This window comes from Siphateles boraxobius, unplaced genomic scaffold, assembly GCF_051911475.1.
Source record: "Siphateles boraxobius isolate OS27281-9 unplaced genomic scaffold, OSU_SipBor_1 35, whole genome shotgun sequence".
Taxonomy (NCBI): Eukaryota; Metazoa; Chordata; class Actinopteri; order Cypriniformes; family Leuciscidae; genus Siphateles; species Siphateles boraxobius.
In genome coordinates, this window is record NW_027508975.1 from 17,468,217 (window position 1) to 17,480,893 (window position 12,677).

Consider the following 12,677-nt stretch of genomic DNA (forward strand, 5'->3'; position numbering starts at 1 on the left):
TTGTCCTTGTGTTCTTTGGGACCCTGTGACACTCCTGTGTGAAAGGGCTAAGCAGCTCATTATGTATGTGGCACATTATACGACCTTTGTCTTCTCAGGTGTGAACACGCCTCCACGCATATTGCCTTTTCAAACAAAAGATGTCTTATAAAATTTAAATCAATGTTTTGTTTTGTGTAAATGATTAGGCAGGATGATTTTCAGATCATTTTGAAGCAAAAACTCTTGGCAACAATGCCCATTAGTCAAAAGTCTTGTAGACACATATTTAGTATGTGTTTTGTGGCCTTATTTCAGACACTTTAAGTTTTATTTTTTTTCAATAACCATGCATAAACAATATTCTCTCAAAAATACAAACATGTACAGACATGTTGCTCACATATTACGGTAGCCCCGTTTGTGCTATATAGAGTGAATTTACACCTTTGCCATTAACATGTTTATAAATAACTGAAAAAAGCACAAATGTCAGAACACCTCCAGGACCCAGAAAACCCCTCAGACCCCTGAGGGTTAAGGTAAGTGAGTCTCAATCTTAACACTGCCATATTCATATTCCCGCAATGGGAACATGAGCTATTCACAAAGGCTGCCTCAGCGTGCTGAATGCACAAACACCAGAGGCAGCTATTGTGGCTGAATGTAATGATATAACTGAATGTAATGTTTTCGGACTTAAAAAAATACATATAAATATTATGGTTCCCTTTCAAGGGAACTCGAGCTGCGTCAAACGCTGTGGGAACGCCCCTGCGTTGTGCGTCATGAAGCACGTATGGAATCAGCCCAATGGAGAGATGGAACGTCATAGGCGGGTGATGTCATCGACCAGGAAACTATAAAGCACCCCATAAACATAAGCGCAACAGCGTTTTGTGCCTTCAGTCGCGCTATATGTGAATCTGTCCCTGTGTGAATATTGTCTGTCTTTACATACTCTGCACCACACAAACAATTTATATATATATATATATATATATATATATATATATATATATATTAAGAGAGATATGGCGAACGAACAGCAGTTTAGGAAGTGTGTCCCTCCCTGCTCGCGTTATTTTACGAGTGGGGATACACACGTTCTTTGTGTTGTTTGTTTGGGAGTGCAGCTTGCCCAGTCAGCTCTCGAGGGAGCTGATTGTGAGCATTGCGAGCGTCTGCCATTAAGGACGCTCCGCTCCCGCCGGGCGCTCTTCGAGGAGAGCGGTTCGGTGCGCGCTCCCCGCGGTTCGGGTCCCGCCCTTGCCGAGGCAGAGCGACGACGCGTATCGTGGGGATCGCAGATGGATCTCTCAGCGGGGTTAGAGACGGGCTCTGCCTTATCTCTCCCTTCACCTGTGAGATCCAGTGCCTCAGTCCCGTGTTCGGAAGCACGCGCTGCGGTTTCTTCCGCTCGGGCTGAGGCACCAGTTATAAATGAGGGAGATGTGGAGGATTCGACACCTTACACTCCCGAAAGTGATGAGCTAGTGGAGGTATTAACAAGAGCTGTAGAAAAACTCAGCATTGTATGGCCAGTGACTAGACAGGAGTCTGTTTCTAAATCAAAATTAGATGAGAGATTTTTGCCGTCACGAGTGCAACCTCCACGCCGGTGCTTGCCGTTTTTTCCCGATCTCCACACTGAGGTGTCGAAATCGTGGAAAAAACCGGTGTCATATAGAGTGTTTAGTCCCCAGACTTCAACATATTCTAATATTGTGGGGGCAAAATCATATGGTTATTCGGCTATGCCTCGCGTGGAAGAGACGCTTGCGAGTTTTCTCTCCCTCGAGGCTGCATCATCTGTTAAGGCACCGGCATTACCCACCAAGCCTCTTAGAAATATTTCGGTTTTTGTGGGTAAAGCGTATTCGGCGGCGGGTCAGGCTGCGTCATGTCTGCAAACTATGTCTATTATGCAGGCATACAGGCTGACCTGCTGAGGGACGTGAGTGAGAGTGAGGAGGTCAGTGCTGACGTGGTTCGCGAACTGCGTCAGGCTGCTGATTTATCCCTGCGCGCAACCAGAGAGTCGGCCAAGCTAGTGTGTCGATCTATGGCAGCTCTGGTGGCCGCAGAGAGACATCTGTGGTTAAATCAGAAAAATATAAAAGAAAAAGAAAAAGCTTTCCTTTTAGACACTCCTCTCTCCCCCCTGGGTTTATTTGGCGATGCTGTAAATTCTGTCATCGATAAATTCCAGGAGAAGGAAAAGCAAACAACAGCTTTTAAGAAATTTCTCCCTTTAAAAATTCATGTCCCTGGGGCTGCTGAGCGGGAGCAGCCCCGGCGGTCTGCGAGCTCATCATATAGGGCGCTGAAGCAGAGTGTCGCGTCTCGTGCTCCCCCTGCTGGACAGTGGGCTCAGCCGCGGCACTCTCAGCCGAAATCTCCCAGTAATAGAACTGATCTGAGGAGAGTTATATTAGCTAAGAAGGCTTCGGCTAAGAAGAAGTCCTGGCCCCACGGCGCGCAGGACACTGAGGGTGGTCCCCACCGAGGCGGAAAGGTGTTCACCTCTTTCTACGGTGCCCATTCTTCCTCGGTGCCGGGGCGCAGACGGTCCCAGCGAGCGATTTCCCGAGGGACGCTCACTCCCTCTGAGGAGGGTTTCAGAGCGGTTAGACCAGTTGTTCCCTGCCGGTGTGCCGTTACAGGGCGCTGCGTTTGCTGCTCAAGTTACACTAGAGGCCAGTCTCGAGAGACTGGTACCCTTAGTAGAATTTCTGGCAGAGTGGAAAAGCCTTCCAAAAAATATCTCATTGGGTCCTGCAGACAATAGAAAGGGATTATGTTATCCAATTCAGGTGTCGTCCACCAAGATTCAGAGGGGTTCTGTCCACAGTGGTGGGCCCCGAGCAGGCTCTGGTTATGAAACAAGAGGTGAAAGCACTCCTTCAAAAGGAGGCTATGAGAGGGTTCCTCCTCCCAGTGTGGAGTCAGGCTATTACATGCGATATTTCATCGTTTCAAAATAGGATGGGGGGTTGCGTCGAATTTTAGACCTGCGCCTATTGAATCGCTCGGTAGGGAAGCCAAAATCCAAGATGCTCTCTATCAAGCAGATCGTGTCACAAATCAGATCCGAGGACTGGTCTGTCACGATAGATCTAAGGGACGCGTACTTCCACATTTCCATCCTTCCACAACACAGGAAGTTCCTGAGATTCGCCTTCGGGGGCGAGGTGTACCAGCACAGGGTTCTTCCGTTTGGCCTAGCTTTATCTCCCCGCACTTTCAGGAAATGCATGGACGCAGCACTAGTGCCCCTGAGGCTTCAGGGTGTTCGTGTCCTCAATTACATCAACGATTGGTTGATTTTAGCTCAGACAGAGCAGATGGTGGTTCGACATTGAGATGTCGTTCTCGTTCATATCAGGAAGTTGGGGTTGAGGCTGAACGCAAAGAAAAGTGTATTATCTCCTCAGAAGACCACTTTTCTGGGTGTCGTTTGGGTTTCGGTTTCGATGCAGGCGCGACTCGCTCCGACCCGCATCGTTTCGATTTTCTCCGCTGTGAAACAAGTAAAGCTAGGCCAGCTACTTACTGTAAAACAGTTTTAGAGACTGTCGGGTCTGATGGCAGCAGCGTCCGACGTTATACCTTGCGGCCTGTTGTACATGAGATCGCTACAGTGGTGGTTCAGGACCAAGGGATTCTCCCCGAGGGGAAATCCGCTCCGCACGGTCAAAGTCACGCGGCGCTGCCTTCGTGCTCTGGTCATGTGGAAAGAAACTTGGTTCCTATTCAAAGGGCCTGTGTTGGGGGCTCTTTGTCGTCGCCTAACGCTAACGACCGATGCTTCCCTCACAGGGTGGGGGGCGGTCACCAGTGCTCGTCCAGCCCAAGGGCTGTCGCAGGACCATCATCTATCACGGCTTATAAATTGTCTAGAGATGTTGGCGGTGTTCCAGGCTCTGAAACACTTCCTAGCAGACCTGAGAGGTCATCATGTGTTAGTTCAGTCAGACAACACGTTGGTGGTCTCTTATATAAATCATCAGGGGGGCCTGCGGTTTCGCCGGCTTTACAAGTTGGCCCATCAGATCCTCCTGTGGTCCCAAGGGAGGTTACTATTTCTGAGAGCAATGTATCTTCCTGGGTATTTGAATGTGGTAGCAGACTCCCTGTCGAGACAGGGGCCGAGGCCGGGGGATTGGAGACTCCATCCCGAGGTGGTGGAGCTCCATTGGTTGAGTTTCGGTCGCGCCGAGGTGGACCTATTCGCTTCCAAGGAGACCACGCATTGTCATCTGTGGTTTTCTATCAGCCATCCAGCCCCTCTGGGTTTGGACGCTATGGTGCAGCCGTGGCCGAGGTCACATCTGTACGCCTTTCCCCCGATTGCTCTGCTACCTGGAGTTCTGGAGAGGGTTCGCCGGGACGGGGTCAGCCTACTATTAGTAGCCCCGTTCTGGCCGGCCCGAGTATGGTTTGCAGACCTGATTTCTCTCCTGGACGGCTTTCCCTTGGAGCTCCCGGTCAGGAGGGATATACTCTCTCAGGCGGGCAGCATGATATTTCACCCCCGCCCAGCATTGTGGGCTTGGCCTCTGAGGGGGCCCAGCTCATGAACTCTGGTCTCTCAACCGAGGTTGTTGAGACCATTCTTCACTCCAGAGCTCCATCCACGAGGAAGCTTTATGCCTTGAAGTGGAAACTCTTCACTTCTTGGTGTGGAGAGCACCTGCAGGACCCAGTTAACTGCCCAGTGGGTGCAGTGCTGGAATTCCTGCAGGAGCGCTTCTCCACAGGGCTATCCCCCTCCACACTAAAGGTGTATGTGGCGGCACTGGCTGCTTACCACGTCCCTTTCAGTGGAGTTTCTCTTGGGAGACACCCGCTTATAACTCGTTTCCTTCGTGGCACACTGAGGCTGAGGCCAGCAGTTCGTACGAGGGTGCCGGCCTGGGATCTGGCCATCGTATTAGAAGGTCTTTCCCTAGCTCCTCTTGAACATATCGAAGAACTTCCTGAGAAGTTTCTCACGTTTAAGACTATCTTTCTTCTTGCTATCTCCTCACTAAAGAGAACCGGAGATTTGCAGGCTCTGTCGGTTTCACCCTCGTGCCTGGAATTTTCGCCTGGCATGGTTAAGGCTTTTCTGCATCCTAGACCAGGTTACGTTCCCAAGGTCCCTACTAATGTTGTTAGACCTACAGTTCTGCGCCTTTTATCCTCCTCCATTTCTGTCGTCTGACCAGGAGAAACTTAATTTACTCTGCCCTGTTAGGGCGTTAGACGCCTATGTCCACAGAACTGCCCTTTGGAGGAAGTCAGAACAACTATTTGTGTGCTTTGGGCCACCCAAGAAGGGGTGTCCCGCGTCTAAACAGAGAATGAGCAAGTGGGTGGTTGAGGCTATCTCACTTGCCTATGAGTCGGCTGGTCAGCCTTCACCTTTGGCTGTACGAGCCCACTCTACCAGGAGTATGGCGGCTTCTAAAGCCTTACTGTCAGGAGTTTCCCTCAGTGACGTTTGTGATGCGGCTGGATGGTCTTCACCGCATACTTTCATTAAGTTCTACGACCTAGACTTAAGTTCTACCCCTGGGGCACAGGTGCTCTCGTCCTCTGTGCGCTAGTTCTCACATGGCGGTCACTTGGTCCTATGGCGACGTGGGTATTAGCGTTCCCACAGCGTTTGACGCAGCTCGAGTTCCCTTGAAAGGGAACGTCTCGGTTACGTATGTAACCCTAGTTCCCTGATAGGGAACGAGACGCTGCGTCATTCCACCATACTCCCGGCATTCCCGCTAGCGCTTCCTTCAGGCCTATCAGAAGCTGTTGCGCTTGTGTTTATGGGGTGCTTTATAGTTTCCTGGTCGATGACGTCACCCGCCTATGACGTTCCATCTCTCCATTGGGCTGATTCCATATGTGCTTCATGACGCACAACGCAGGGGTGTTCCCACAGCGTTTCACGCAGCGTCTCGTTCCCTATCAGGGAACTAGGGTTACATACGTAACCGAGACGTTTGTATTTATATTTTAAATGCCACCAGATTAACTTTAGAGTGTTTTTTAGCCCATGTAAGTAGGAATTAAGAATTTATATGTAATTTCATTATTCTGTTGTCTTTGAAATGTTTCAAGTGTACTGCCGAATTTACTAATAAACATAAAACATACTTTAATGCAATTTCTATTGAAACTTGTATGTTATGTTTTTAAATATATTTGTAATTACACATTTGTAATGAAGTTGCATTCAGTACCATTTATTATATATGAACTTTATGTAATATTGAATAACACGCTACAATTAATGAAGTACTTTACATGTGATGTCAGTCAACACATTAAAATAAGTGTACTTCTTTAAAGCAGAGCAAAATGTTTTTAAAATAATTTAAAAAATACTTAATATAAATTTTATATATACACATATATATATATATATATATATATATATATAACAGCATGTTGTTTTTGGGGCAAGTTAAAATAGTCTTTTGATTCATCTCAAATATGAAACAATCTTCCAAATCATGTAAAGAAAGTGACAGATGCTGTTGTTTTTCGTAAGAGTAGAAACTTTAGGAGGAAAGAAGAACAAGCTGAGGGAATAAAGCTCCACCTCATGAAAAAGAGGTTTCTGAAAGAGTGCAGCCAAGGAGCACAAACCAATCATTCTGCAGTGTTTCTTTCCAATTTTTTTCCCTGTCACTCCTTTTGAGTTGATCAAGCTCCTGTCGGCATGTGAGAAATTCTCTGGGCAAAGCCTGGCCTGAGAACCAAACTGCAACATAAACAATTGCTTTAGGAACTCGAAATCTCACTCTGCATAGACTTTATTATCTTCACAGGTACATGCTTGGAGTTGTTATCCACAAGAATAAACAATACCAAACTTACCTTCATTTAAAATTTTCAGGAACCAACTTGTTAATCAAACTACTAATCAAAACAGCAATCATTCTTTCTTGCTATTCCTTTTATAAACATTTCAGGGAGGGTCATTTGCGAATTGCAACAACTGAAATCTTTAAAAGACTATGTAAGATTCACTTCATGGAATTTTTATGTAATAAATAACCAACGGTGTGCATCTCTGATGAATCCAGAAAGTAATTAAGTATGTGTCCGTATTCTACCTAAGGATGAATAATTAAATGATCAGTGGGTTAACTAGGGTTGCTTTTCTGGATCACACCACAGCTGTGATTTTTCTCCCACAGTGAGTTCACCTGCACTGCCTAAAGCAACCACAGTTTATTTATACCACAAGAAAACGACTTCTCTTTACCTCAGAGACACGTGGCTCTGTTCCAATCTCTAGCGAGCTGTCACCATCTAAACAGCCAGCTGCTTTAATCAAAATGCAACCTCAAGAGACTGATTTGGAAAACTCTCCATAAGTAGCAACTCTGAAAAGGACTGTCAGTACATTTAGGACCAGAAGATTCCAATGGAGTCTGATTTTAGCATGTTGCTAAAATGAATACTCCATACCCTATTAAACACAAAAAATGTAACTAATATAAATATAATACATTTAATAGAACAAATACTTCTAAAGACTTTGTAGTACTACATTTTTTCTGCCCTTTCTACCTTTCTAACTTTCTAAAAAAATACTTGCAGATAATCTAACAATAATTAAATAAAGGGCCTCTTAAAGGGATAGTTCACCCAAAATTGAAAATTCTGTCATAATTTACTCGCCCTCATGTTGTTCTAAACCTGTATGAGTTTCTTTCTTCTGTTGTACACAAAAGAAGATATTTTGAAGAATGTTGGTAACCATTAAATTCCAAAGTCATAGTTTTGTAAGTCATGTAAGTCACTAGCTACCGTCAACATTGTGGTTACCAACATTCTTCAAAATATCTTCTTTTTAGTTCAGCAGAAGAAAGAAATTCATACAGATTTGGAACAACTTGAGGTTGAGTAAATGATGCAAAAAAAAAAATGTGGGGGGTTGAATTATCCATTTAAAGTCCAATTCAACAGCACCGACAGATGCTGACTAACGCCTACAATCACTAGATTACTGTATGTCCCTTCTCAGAGATTCCTTGACCTGAAAAATGCCGATTGAACATGTTTAGTTTACCATAAATGCTTGTCAGTAAATTAAACAGTACACTTGAACCATATGTCAAAGGCAATGCAAGTAATTATGAAATTGCATATAAAAATGTTCTTAGATGGGTCAAAAAGCCCTCTAAAGTTCAGCTAATTGTATTTATGTAATACTATAAAAAATTTAACTATACTACATTTTCATTTAATTGCAAAAACATTAATCTCACACTTAAATATACTCTTTTAAAGAATTTTAAAATAAAGTACTTTTAAAGTATATTGTTTTCATAATTAGTACTCTTTTTAAAAGTTATCTAAAGTTTCCTTCTTTTTTTTAGAGTATGCATTGTGGGGTTTTTTTTCATGAAGTATGATATGTTGTTTTGGAATTTGGCCAAATGGAGGTATCTTATATTATCCTGGGTCCGCCCTCTACGTACTTCCACTCAATTTTCATTTTCCTTCAGTACTACGCCTGGGTTTGTGGTATATTCGTGGGTTTTATCTGGTCAATTTTTTACCGGTCCAATCAGCGAACAGAGAGAGTGGCTAAGAACGATGATGTTGAGGTTGTGCGCTAGTCGTGCGTCACGACCAGACGTTAGCGATTGGTTATGGCAGATTCAGAGTGGCTCTGGGCAGAACCAATAGTTTTAAACAACAGAGTACCCGCCTTTAAGGAAGTTAGCGCTTGTCAATGGAGAGCAGCCAGACTCTATGTACAACTGAAATGTACGAGAGTCTGGTAGGACCAGGCTAATCTTATATGGCAGCAAGAGTGTGAAATGAATTTGACACAGTTTAATCACATACTCATTTCATATATACACAATTGACAACATGACTTAACATTTCTGTCCAAGAATAGCCAGCAGGGGTCAAAACCCATGCTTGACGACTGAGAAAGCTGTCCAACATATGATTGTTAGTGGGTTTGTTTGCTGTGGACACAGAGAGAGTAGCCTGAATGCAGAATTTATCTGTCCTTCAGTGTACAGCTAGCAGAGACAAACGACGTATACTCCCAGCTAAAATAAAAACAGATTGCTTGCAGAACAACTTACATAAGGAGTCTGAACCTTCCAGAGGAAAGTACATTAGAGAAATAGAGAGGGGATGAAAGAAGGAGAGAGAATGAAAGAGCAAATGAGATCTCAAGCAGAGCAAAAGCAAGTATCATACTTGTGATGTCAAACTCCCTGAGGTGACTAGCAGTGATTGACCAGAATCCAACAAAGTTTGCCAATCATCTGCCTGTATTTTCAATATAACTTGCTGTACCCAGGGTCCGAAATTAACTTTTTGGCTCACCTGCCACGGGGACTGGTAGATGAAAAAATCCACCAGCCAAGCATATTTTTTACCGGCCAAAATAATAAACAGCCTTTTTGTGTCACATATACATTCATTTCAGTACATTTAATTGAGATAAGTATTATGTTGAATGAATAAGAGTACATAGAAGTCAAATCAGAGCAACAAATATAAGACGTGAAGATGTGAGCATGGAACTAGTGCTCATAACAGTACATTTGAAGGTTTTGTAAAACTATCAGATACTTTACCGAAAGTAAACATAAAATTATGTTTTAAAATTATATATATATACACACACACACACACACACACACACACACACATTTAGCTTTTTTGTTTGTTTGCTGCATGGTAAAAAAAAAACAGTATATATACCCTGTATTTGTTAAATCATGGGGTGCGTCGACACGCACAACCACACGCGCCTAAAGACATATTTCGCTGAGCAAGCACAATGAAGCAAGGCAAGCGAAAAGAAGTAGCTACTGTGTGGGACCATTTTGACAGAAAGGGCGACGAAGTTACTTGCAAAATATGCTACGTGGTATTAAAATAGCAGTAGGCCTAGTGCAAGTACAATGCAATATCACTGGCGAAGCAAACATCCACAAGCAAATGAAAGGCGCTTTCCGAAATTGGCCACTCTAGCGAGACGTCATCTCTGTATTCCCGGGACATCTGTGCCACTCGGAGATCCAGACTCACCCCACATCATGTAGACATATTACTTTTTTAAGTAAAAACTAGACAAGCTGTGGATTGAGGTAGGCCTGCTATTTTTATTTGACGAAAAAACGTAGTCTGATGAAAAAAAGCGGTTTTTTCAAAGCTTCAAACTGATTCAGTGTTTTCTTTTTGTCATCTTAATTTGTTAATTCTTTAAGTTAAAATAATATATTTAGTGTTGGTCTATTTTGGGTGTGGAAAAGGTTCACACACGCTTCTTGAGGCACACACACACACACACAAGGTCTCTCGCTCTCTGCAGTGCGCGCGCTACACGGTTTGGAGCACAGTATGAGCGCGCTCTTTCTTTCTCGCTCGCTCTAGATTCCTGGAGATTTGAACTAATTTGCGGGCATCAGGCAGCCGCTATCAATATGCGGGAGACTCCCGAAACTTCCGCAAGACTTTGGATGTCTGGAACATCCACCCGCCAGTGTGGCGGATAGCCTTTTGAGATTTACTCGCCAAACGGAAAATCTACCCGCATTTGGCGCTTGGCGGGTGCTAATTTCGGACCCTGGCTGTACCCATAGGCAATCAGAGCTGAATACAGTAAATCAAAATGGAAGAGAAAAATAATTTCATAGATGGTTGCACACCTCCATCTAAGCTGCGGGATGCCCTCTTACTGGCAGAGCGCTGGAAATGGGGGGCAGGTCTGTCAATCATGGAGCTGGCTTGACGGGTCTGAGCCTGAGTACGCCCGCTGTAGCGGAACTTTGATCCCAGAGCCAGGAACTTCCTGGGAGTAGTGGCCGCCTCTGTGGATGTCAACCTGGGACAGAAGAGTTTACATCTCTTCATAAAGTATGACAACTCAAATTAATTTATAAAAACAAACAGTCACTAAGATGTGAATACATGTTGTGACGCATTGCTTGATATTTATACCTGAAGAATGTGTGATGCTCCACACATACTTTCCACAGTTTTTTGGCAGCCTTGTAGTTGGGCAGTTTAAAGCCAATGGCGCTTTCGTAATGTTCCAGCTAAAAAAATTTTTTTAAAGTGTTAAAAAGAAAATGTATTGCAATAAATGATAACTGCACATACAGGTAATTGTCATGAACAGAAAAATCACCAATAGTTAATAAATATTATTATGAAATTAACAAAATAGATATAGAGTATATGTGAGCCTCATTGACTTCATGTAGCGTTTAATTTTTGCAATTTCAAAGAATTTTCTGAAAGAATTAACTGAATACATTATAAACAAAATGAACAATTTTAAAATGTTTTTTTTTTTAAATGTATGTTGTATTAAACATTAGACTGTGAAAAAAAATATATTTTATTTTACATTCCAAACATCAGTATCTGGCTAATATGTTAAAAGAATGGTTAAAATTGAAAATGTTTATTCCATTGTATTTATTGAAACAATCAATTTGTTAAAAAAGATTAGGAACTGTCAAACTGCTTTTTGATATAAAATTTGATATGATACTGATTATATTTTATAATAAATTTTATTCCAAAGAATTCAATTTGCTGTAAAAATGCTACATCTGATTAATATGATGCCAAACACAATTGATTCCTTGCATCTTGTGACGCCAAACTAGACAAAGCATGTCTAATGTAGCCATGTTTCATCTGACAGAATGAAAGATGTATGGTTTGGAAACAATATGAGGGTGAGCAATGACAGCTTCCTTTCATTTCTGAGTGAGCTGTAACTTTAAATATTATTTTTGATAAAATTATGTTCCACCATGACATATCCTAAAAACGATTGTTTAATAATCAATTATTATTTAATTGCTATTAAAAACCCTTATTTAATAATAATCTTTACAATATAGTGATGTCAGACTTAGCTCTTTATGTTCCAAAAAAAAAAAGAATACCTTGAAACTAAATGTAATGTGGCTTGAATAAATTCAGTATTTTAAGTCTGTGTACACATACATCAGATGGCCGTATCTTGATGAAGAAACTGCTGCGTTTGTAGGAGACTTTGAGAACTTTTGGCCAGGGGAATCGATTAATCCTCAACTTGTCCTTATACACCATCAGGCCACTGGAGCAAACCCCCAACATTATATCCACCCCATCCAGATCCTGACAGAAAGAGAAAACAGTTGATATCATCTTTAGACTCAAGATTTGAGGTAGTGAAAACCCAGTGTAAACAAGCATTTTGCACTTTACAAAGCTCTACCACTAGGTAGCGCCCCTGCTTCACTTTTAAAAAAGTGAATTCTATCATTTATTTAAATCCAAGACTTGATGCAAACAGATTGACCTTGTTCCAGCTACCAAATCTGAGCAGTGGCAGGACATGCAATGCTTTTATCACAAGCACTCCTGTGATATGATGGATGTTTTTTATGACAGCTCAGAATGATGATTTCTCATAAAGCAGGTGGTTTCATCAATTCTGGGGAAAGTCATATTGTCTAACTGAGACATGTAATTGAATGTATTTTAAGTCACAGCACGCTGCAGTAAATGGAGGCTTGTAAATGTATGTATTATTATTATTATTACTATTATTATTATTATTATAACCTGATCAACAACCAAAGTTATTGCAAAAAACAAATGATCAAATAAATGTTTATCAATAACTACAAAACCAACTTCATTTAAATAATGCTGGCATATAA

The 12,677-nt window shown here is 42.5% G+C and overlaps 1 protein-coding gene across 18 annotated transcripts in view; it reads right to left on the reverse strand.

Moving 5' to 3' along the window:
• The window catches only part of epb41a (erythrocyte membrane protein band 4.1a), a 148,227-nt gene that overhangs the window by 83,597 nt on the left and 51,953 nt on the right, over positions 1–12,677 (reverse strand). For all 18 annotated transcript variants that reach the window (XM_077196650.1, XM_077196649.1, XM_077196647.1 and 15 more), the window contains exons 9-11: positions 11,977–12,129; positions 10,954–11,051; positions 10,662–10,837 (exon numbers count right to left, since the gene is read on the reverse strand). In XM_077196650.1, coding sequence (XP_077052765.1) covers positions 10,662–10,837; positions 10,954–11,051; positions 11,977–12,129 — 427 coding nt within the window. The remainder of the gene's footprint in view (positions 1–10,661; positions 10,838–10,953; positions 11,052–11,976; positions 12,130–12,677) is intronic.